At 34.3% G+C, this 9,065-nt stretch overlaps 2 protein-coding genes across 2 annotated transcripts in view; one reads left to right on the forward strand and one right to left on the reverse strand.

The window, feature by feature from the left end:
• The window catches only part of LOC123009887 (SID1 transmembrane family member 1-like), an 8,591-nt gene extending 3,859 nt beyond the window's left edge, over positions 1-4,732 (forward strand). The window contains exons 3-9 of the mRNA XM_044406448.1: positions 443-1,123; positions 1,169-1,283; positions 1,330-1,452; positions 1,502-1,687; positions 1,737-1,897; positions 4,332-4,442; positions 4,492-4,732. Of these exons, the coding sequence (XP_044262383.1) occupies positions 443-1,123; positions 1,169-1,283; positions 1,330-1,452; positions 1,502-1,687; positions 1,737-1,897; positions 4,332-4,442; positions 4,492-4,668 (1,554 nt within the window). The 3' untranslated portion in view covers positions 4,669-4,732. The remainder of the gene's footprint in view (positions 1-442; positions 1,124-1,168; positions 1,284-1,329; positions 1,453-1,501; positions 1,688-1,736; positions 1,898-4,331; positions 4,443-4,491) is intronic.
• A 508-nt stretch (positions 4,733-5,240) lies between these two features.
• LOC123009896 (SID1 transmembrane family member 1-like) overlaps positions 5,241-9,065 on the reverse strand; it is a 37,090-nt gene continuing 33,265 nt past the window's right edge. Inside the window, 7 exon segments of the mRNA XM_044406461.1 lie at positions 5,241-5,422; positions 5,468-5,584; positions 5,632-5,975; positions 6,320-6,442; positions 6,491-6,605; positions 6,659-7,330; positions 7,376-7,749. Coding sequence (XP_044262396.1) covers positions 5,249-5,422; positions 5,468-5,584; positions 5,632-5,975; positions 6,320-6,442; positions 6,491-6,605; positions 6,659-7,330; positions 7,376-7,749 — 1,919 coding nt within the window. The 3' untranslated portion in view covers positions 5,241-5,248.

The raw sequence follows: 9,065 nt of genomic DNA on the forward strand, positions 1-9,065 counted from the left end.
TGTACATATAAAGGTACCAAATTTTGTAATTTTATCTATTCTGAAATATTAGGAAAAACCCTTTAAAAAACGTACCTTTTTTAGGGGGTGTAGCTTCCTTTCATAGCATTTTTCGTAATACTTTTGTCTTAAAATTAAATATTTTTATCAACTATTTAAATTTGTACCTAACAATAAAAATGAAACACTGTATAATTAACAGATGAAAAATTAACTAAATTTTTAACACTATATAGCACAAAGTGCTCAGCATTTCAGGGGAGGGGGGGGGTTAACCCCCCCCCCCCRTGAGTACGGCCCTGGTCTTTCGACATATTACCTGCTCCCCAACTAGTTAGTCGGAAACACTATTGCAACAAAACGCAGTGTTAGCAGAAAGTTAGACTGGTGAATAGTTTTTTCCTCGGGCGTACCAAAAACTTGTCTTATTCTCCACCCCCAGCAACGCGAATTCCCCGATGGCTTCTTCCTTGTCTTCGTCGCAAAAGCCGACAACTACCAATGCAGTCAAAAACACTCAGTCCTCCTCGTCGAACACAGGAAACAGAATATCATCCTCGCCAATCGTACTTCCACAATCACCTTCACCATCAATAAGGGTATCAATGGGAAGGAGTACGAAATTGCCTCTTTGACCACTCTTGGAGTCCTCATGATCTTCTGTATAGTTAGCACAATCATGATTTTTGTCTTCACGAGGTGGGGTACCATCTCCAAATTCAAGTCAAGCAATGACGTGCCTGATAACGACTGGGAGGAACCACCAGAACCTTTGATTACGAAAGGGGTGAAAAGGGAGCTTCTTTCGAGGCAAAAACTGACGGTGAATCTCCTCGCTCGAGCCCCCGAGAAGGACCAAAGGCGCTCCTACAACTACTTGTGGCACATTTTGAGTATTGCGATTTTTTACAGCATTCCGGTGGTGCAACTCGTGATTACGTACCAAAGAGTGGTCAATAGGACCGGAGACCAAGACATGTGCTACTATAATTTTTTATGTGCCAATCCGGCTTTTGGTTTGAGCGATTTTAACCATATTTTTTCAAATGTTGGGTATATTATAGTCGGGATTTTGTTCCTGGGGGCGGTACTACATCGCCAAACTAAGATTCCCAACAGTACTGTAAGTTTTGGTTTGTGAAAAACAGTACCTGTAGAACGTTTCTAGACTGGGATTCCGGCCCATTATGGGGTGTATTACGCAATGGGCATTGCCTTGATTATTGAAGGGATTCTGTCGGCGTGCTACCATATTTGCCCAAGCCAGTCCAACTACCAATTTGGTACCAACACATTTTTGTAATCTTTTTACCTCTTTGATTTTTTTAGATACTAGCTTCATGTATGTGATGGCGGTACTCTGCATGATTAAATTGTACCAAAATAGGCACCCTGATGTCAACGCCACGGCTTATGCCACCTTCACAGTCCTCGGAATGGCTATTTTCTTAGGTAAGTCGAGTGGTACCACTGGTACCATTTTGTAAATCGGACATTTTAGCAATGATCGGGATCCTGAATGGTAGCCTAACTGTGTGGATAATCTTTGTGGTGATTTACTCCCTGTTATGTGCCTACATTTCGGTCAAAATCTATTTCATCAGTTTTGTTTTCGATGGTTTTAAACAACTCAAACAAAGTCTCAAAAGTAGTAACAAAGTTGAAGCGATTGCTCCGATTAGAAAAAGTTAGAATCGGGTTTAAAGTCACACAAATGTTGTAATTTTGCGTTTTAGGCCGTTTTGCCCTTCTTGTGATTGCAAATGTGATCAATTATGCGATGTTGATAACTGGACTTTGTCTCTACAACACCGGAGTTACCGATTTTGGGACTTTTCTTCTAGGATTGTTGATGGGAAATTCAGTGCTTTATGCAGTTTTTTACACAGGAATGAAGGTTGGTTAACTATTTTGTTACAGATAAAGTAAAATTCATTTCTTTTTAACTACATAACCTTTTAGAATAACTAGAAATAATTTGAGAGTAAAGTTTTCGTAAAATTTTGTAAGTCGCAATTTTTACAGTCGCAAATCGTAATTTAACATTAATTCTACTTACATAATCTAATTAAAGTAGCAAGTCGACAATATAGTTGCAATCAAGAATTACAACTGCGGGTCGCAAACCTACTTTAGAATAAATTGTAAATCGCAACTTTAATTTAAAAAATTGTAAATTCTATTAAAAATTGTGGTTTAACTAAAGTTTAATGTTCTTATTACCAATTTCTACGTTTAATAAGTTACAATAATCAATCATGATTATATAAATTCTCGTAATTGTAAGTTAATTTAATAGAAATATTAATTTAATGCCGATTACGAGAGAATCGTTATAAGTAATCCTAAATCATAATTCTAAAGTAAAAGGCGTAATCGTAAGTCGTTGATGTAATCGTAAAAACATTGTAATTTCGTTTACAAAAACAATAAATCGTAAACGCGTTAAGTAATCTAATAATAAAAACGTGGAATTATAAGTCTGAATCGTTGGTAAACATAAACCATCGTAAATCAAATTGTAAGTCACACTGTGTAATCGTAAGTTGTAATTTATAAGTGTAATGTTTATAAAAATTATCAAGACCATTTATCTATAATCGTAATTGTAAATTTGTGTAATCGTAAGGCAAATTTTGCTTACAAAAGACTTGTAATGATTGTAAACCGACTACGAAGTAAAAGTCGTTATATTGACAACTATGAGTCTCAATCGTAAATTCTAATCGTAAATTTTCATCGCTAAATCATTGTAATTCCCTTTATAAAGACGGTAAGTCGTAAGTAAAGTATAATAATTGTAAGTCGTAAATGTAATGTTTAGTTTTCACAAACCACTCGCAAATTCTTTTAAAATTATCAAAACGACTCATCTATAATCGTAAAAAAAGTTTAGCTGCTATTTACAAAGGAGTCGTAATAGTTAATGTAATAAACAACAACTAAAAAGTATTTTTTCTTAATTAATTATTATTAATTTTACAATAAAAAAATGTTGTAAGTGATTAAAAAAGGTCGTAATTTGTAACGTAAAACCACAAATCGGAATCTCAAACAAATGTAAGTTATCGATCGTATTTTGTCAGTTTAATTTGTAATTGTAAGTCGTAACTTGTAATTAGTGTAACGTTTAATCGTCACAAATAAGTCGTATTTTTTTAAATRATTAAAGTAATTCGTCCATAGTCGTGTAATTCGTTGTCGTAATCSTAAGTTAAATTTTGGTCTCACTCACAAAGCAGTCGTAAACCACATTTGAAAGGTGAAAGTCTTAACTAACATTGCTAAAACTTTTGTAATGCTTTGGAAAAAAAAAGATAAATTGCAATCGCAATTTCCAATTTGTAATTATACATTATAAACTTGAATAATCGTAAGTCGTAATTTGTAATCGTAAGTCGTCAGAGTATTATTTGGCTGCCAAAATAAAGCAATTTGTGCTATTTCCAATCCAATTTTGCTCGATTTTAACCCAGAAATCATTCTAAATCAGTATATTTTATAAAAATAATTGCTTAAATTACAATTTTCGGCTAAAATAATGCAATGTGTGCTATTTTCAATTGATTTAGCTCACTTTTGAGCCAGAAATCAACCTAAATCAATGTATTTAAACAAAATCAATGCTTAAATAACAGTTTTCTGCAAAAATAAAGAAATTTTAGATATTTTCAATGCAATTTTGCTCGATTTTAAGCCAGAAATCAATCTAAATCAATGTATTTCAACAAGATCAATGCTTAAATAACACTTTTCTGCAACAATAAAGAAATTTTAGCTATTGTCAATACAATTTTGTTCGATTTTAACTCAGAAATCATGATAAATCAGTGTGTTTTATAAAAATAATTGCTTAAATTACAATTTTCGGCCAAAATGAAGCAATTTGTGCTATTTCCAATCGATTTAGCTCAATTTTAAGCCAGAAATCAACCTAAATCAATGTATTTAAACAAAATCAATGCTTAAATAACATTTTTCTGCAAAAATAAAGAAATTTTAGATATTTTAAATCCAATTTTGCTCGATTTTAACTCAGAAATCATTCTAAATCAATGTATTTTATAAAAATAATTGCTTAAATTTCAATTTTCGGCCAAATTTGTCTTCCCATGTAATCGAAAAGTAACAGTCGTAACAGTAAATAAATAATAAAATTATTGTAATGTTGTTAAAAAAATATAAGTCGCAATTGCAGTTTGTAATCATAAGTTGTAAACGTAATTTGTAATCATCATAGTTTTATTTTGGTCTTATTTTTGTAATTCATGTACAGTTTAATATTTTTGGGCAATTTGCGACTTTTGTTACTCTCAAATCTTAATTTACAGCTAGTCAATGGCGAAAGGATCTGTTTCGAGGCCATAATTTACGGAATTTTGGGAATAGCAACCTGGGCCACTGCCACTGTATACTTTTTAGACAACGCAACTCTTTGGACTGTAATTTTTTTCCATCAACTAGTCAATAAATAAAAAAATATATTTCTAGGTCACTCCTGCCGAATCCCGCCAATGGAACCAAGAATGCATCGTGATGAATTTCTACGACAAACACGACGTTTGGCACTTACTGAGTGCCCCAGCCCTTTATCTAACTTTCATGTTTTTGTTAAGTTTGGACGATGATCTAGTCGATAAGAAACGCGAGGAAATTCCCGTATTTTAGATAATTTATTTATACTAAACAAATTTTGTATTGTGGTTTGAGAAAATAAAAAACAAGTTTTGAATCAATTGATTTATTAGTATCCTTTCGAGCATTTTACGTAATACATGTCACAATTATCGATGATCTATTTCCGGCCGTCTCGATACATCTTCTGCGTCTCCTCGGACCCGATAATCGCATTGCTAACCTCCGAATTCCTCTTCCCTTGCAGCGGGAGTCTGTAGGGCAAGATGGGGGCTTCCTGCGGCGCGATGTACTCCTTGGAGCGCAGCTGCGAGGCGATCCAGCTGGCCAGTTGGTGGGCCCCTGGACTGGCATACTGTCAAAAGTTTAAGGGATTAATCGGGATTAGGGATGCTCACGTCTCGATCCAGGTATTTGAAGTCGTAGGGGTAGGCGTGGGCCGCCCCTAGAGCGACCAGAATCGCAACGAACGTTTCGCATCTCATCGCGAGGACTGACTGGGACACTGGATCGGGGGATTTTCTTAAATAGGGAATGGCGAGTGGTTTGGACGTTCTTGGGGGGCGTGGGTGCTTGTCACCAACAAACATGACACAAAAAATGATTATTTATTTTAGAATAAAGGGATATTTGTGCGTCTTTCGTAAAGGTTGTCGTCGATACATAACAAGAACATGAAAGTGAAATAAAGTGCTAAAGAGCTGAGAAAGTGCCAGAGGTCGTGGCTGTCGAAGAAGTCCGCGAAGATGCATTGTTGGTTGAGTTGGCGGGATTGGGCTGGACTTTCCTGAAAAAAAATATTAGTTTGTCTTTGGGACTTTCAAGAACTCACAGTCCATTTTGAGCTCTGGTTGAAGAAGAACACTCCAGCTGGGATCCAAGTTGCCACTGCTAGAACCCCATAAATCACTCCTTGAATGGAAGTTAATCCACACTCACAATAAATTAACTAAAAAAATKCAAATTAAAGAAAAAAATCACAATTGGGGGAACAACCTTCATGATTGTATACATCAGAGTGTATAGTATAGCATTGCCTGCTAAAATTAGTAAAAGAAAAGTCCCAAAATCGATTTTGTGTGTGAGCACCAGAGTTAGTCCCACTGCGAATAACAAAATATTGATGGTTTTTGCAATTAACAATAACCACCAACGCGCTTTGTTTGGTGTTTGGACAGGATTTTGGACTTCGTAGTCTTGCCGAAAAAAACGTCGCAAAACATCACGAGCAGCACCGAAGGAATAAATGTTCAAAAATAAGTAAACCGACAATGCGAAATAGACGATGCTTACAAGAACGACAACGATGAAATGGCTCTCGAACAAAATCCCAAGTGTGCCTAAAATATGATAATTATCACATTTTGGTCTTCGAAAATGTGAAGATTTTTTATTTTAACGAATTTATCAAAATTTTTTGTCGCCAATGAAAATTTGGAATAGCGTTTTGGCCACAAACGCATTCTTGATTTGAGTAGTTTAATATTTCGAAAACCACTCGTCGCAGAGCATTTTAACCGATCTAACAAAAAATATCTTCTTGTGGCGCAAAATAATTGGAAAAATTGTATTTTTTATATAATTCAAGAACTCGAAAAGTAATTGTTGTAAGAGATATTAATTTCTGGAATCGTCATTTCCACATCCAAAAACCCAATTAAATGTTTTGCGACACGAGATTTACCACACAAAATCGTTCCTCCCAGTATACTAAAAGTGGTATAAGCCGTCGGTGTGACATCCGAATGTCGATTTTGGTACAACTTCACCAAACACAGCACAACCATGACATACATGAAACTCGTATCTGGAAAAATCTTGATTGTGGAGTTACACACTTAATTTTTTAACCTACCAAATTGGAAATTTGGTTCATTGGGACACAAGTGGTAACACCCTGACAAAACACCTTCGATAATTAACGCAACACCCATGGCGTAAAACACACCATAATTCGCTGGTACTCCGATCTGGAAGAGTTTAATACACAGTTTTTTCTATCCAAGMGTGTTTCCAAACTTACGTTCAATGGTGGTGAYTAAAAATGACGATAGAAGACATTGAAGCAAAATAAAATTCCCGCTACGATATACCCAATGTTTGAAAAAACGTGATTAAAATCTGAAAAAATCCAAAGCGGATTGGCYCATCGGAAATTGTAGTAACACATGTCGAAATCTCCAGTTTGGATGAGAAGTGATTGAAGTGTGACCACAAGTTGGATGGCTGGAATTAAGTAAAAAAGACCAACATTTAGYATTTGCCACAGATAGTTCATTGATCGTTTTTGGTTCTTTTCGATTTTTTGCGAAAAATTGGCTAAACACTGCTCGTCTTTTTCTTCATCAGCATTTGTTGAAATTTGCTGATTATTTTCATCCGTATCTTCACAAATTTCTTGCTCCTCTTCATTGATATTAATCAAAATTACTTGAATATTTTCCCAAATTTTTCTTCTATATTTTTCAAAAACAAGAAATGTGCCAATTGCAACAGCACTGAATGCAATAAGGCAACCGAGAACTCCAAAAATTGATTTCAGGTAATAATGTTTGTTTTCTATATTTTCAATAACCGTGAAATGAACTATGGAGGATTGTTTCTGATTGAGAAGAAATGGCCGATATTTTTTGTTACACATTTCATCTTCAACTACAAGAAACAGGAGAAAGAAACCACCAGGGTAGTATTTTTTCTGAAATTGAACTATTTTCAAAAAATTTATATTTGCTTGTCTTACTCTAATCCTCATGCCGCCTTTTGTCAGAATCGTCTGGTGGAAACCTTGATAATTGATYAAATTATTCGAGTCCAYMACTGGACACTGAAAAAGTAAATCTAACCACAATTTCACCAAAGCTGCACTTACTTCATGTTTCTGAACTGAAACCTTCAGACAAGTCTCATCGTCAGAGTCAATTTCTATAGTAACAATAGAAGTGTTACTCTTAGGGACGTAGTCGTAGGAAAAATATCGAGGTTCGCTCGGTAAAATTTCAATAGTGTGCGTTTTGCCATTCACTATGTGAAAAAAACGTTCCTCTGTGACAAAAACCGACACTTTTGTGTTATTTGGTGACAAAGTTGATAAAGTGATAGTAAAATTTTTGATATTTGAGTCACACAAAGTCCGGGAAGTGTTATAATAAACTTCGGTTTGATTTATGGAAAATGGTACCGACCATGATAAAGTGTCCATTCCTTGATTAACAACGATCAAAATTGGGTTATGTTGTGATGATGAATCACTCCAAGCTTTGATGGAGTAAGGATTGGAGGTGTTTTCAGGGTGCAAAAAAAGCAAATACTCGATCGTGTTATTCAAAGTGAATTCCATCACTTGTGATACAATCCCAAATTTCGGTACCACAACAATGTTGGGTTCTGAACACAGAACCAAAGGCACAATTAACACAAGGAACCAACTTTTAACCATGGTTGCGCTTTTTAAACTGGTGTATGAGATGATACAAATATTTCATTACATTGTATCTTGCAAATTTAACATTGGTGTTTAATTACACCAGAGTCACAGTTATCCCAAAGAACCAACATAAGCATAATATGTTTGTTATCTTTTATAAATAAGTACAATGGCTCAAGGACATAAATATCTTGGTACTTCAGTATATAGTTTTGATAATGATTGAGAAAATTGAAAATAGTGAATTAGGCCTATGATTTAATAGTTTGTCACAGTCATGTAAATCTGGACATTTTTTAGAGGAAACAAGAACAACTTTTGAGGCCCCTCTTTCATAAAAGTGAAAATGAGACTATGAATACCTATGAATACGTAGGTGTTTTGGAAATTTTAGAAATACTTCGATATTCTGCAAATTGAATTTTTTTTCGGTCTGAAAACAATTACTTGTTACTTATAAATCTCGATATGAAGCTATACAAAGTCTAGGGTTGATTTTCCTCAAAATAAACAGTTTGAAGGCTTCCTTCCCCCTGGAAGTTAGCCTAAGACATTTTTTCGGAATAAGTTTTATTCCGTTAGCGGTAAACTATTTATTTTCCAATTTTGTTGTGAAAAGCAACCATTGTGATATGTCATTTTAGTTGTCAAATGTGTTTAATTTTATCCCTAGTTATAAAATATGACATTATTTTATCACCAGTGTCAAAAAGTGTGATAAAGAAAACAAATAACACTAATTTTCATAGCAACGCCACGACCTAGTATGATTTTGGAAAATTATTGAAATCACAGATTTTAAATTCGAATTTGATGCCTATGCTTTTCACAACCAAAGTGGAAAAAATTTTGTATATCTTTACACACGTCTAGTAAAAAACATGCTCATTTTTTGTTTTTTAAACATTTTTTTTAGTAACATATTTTAACTTTTTTATCATGGTTGGTTCAGAAAAACGAAATTTAAAACTTTTATTTCTTTAATTTTTTATTTCTATTGATTTTT

Source organism: Tribolium madens, unplaced genomic scaffold (genome assembly GCF_015345945.1).
Source record: "Tribolium madens isolate multiple individuals breed KSU strain unplaced genomic scaffold, Tmad_KSU_1.1 Scaffold_19;HRSCAF=116;Tcas5.2_LG9, whole genome shotgun sequence".
Lineage (NCBI taxonomy): Eukaryota > Metazoa > Arthropoda > Insecta > Coleoptera > Tenebrionidae > Tribolium > Tribolium madens.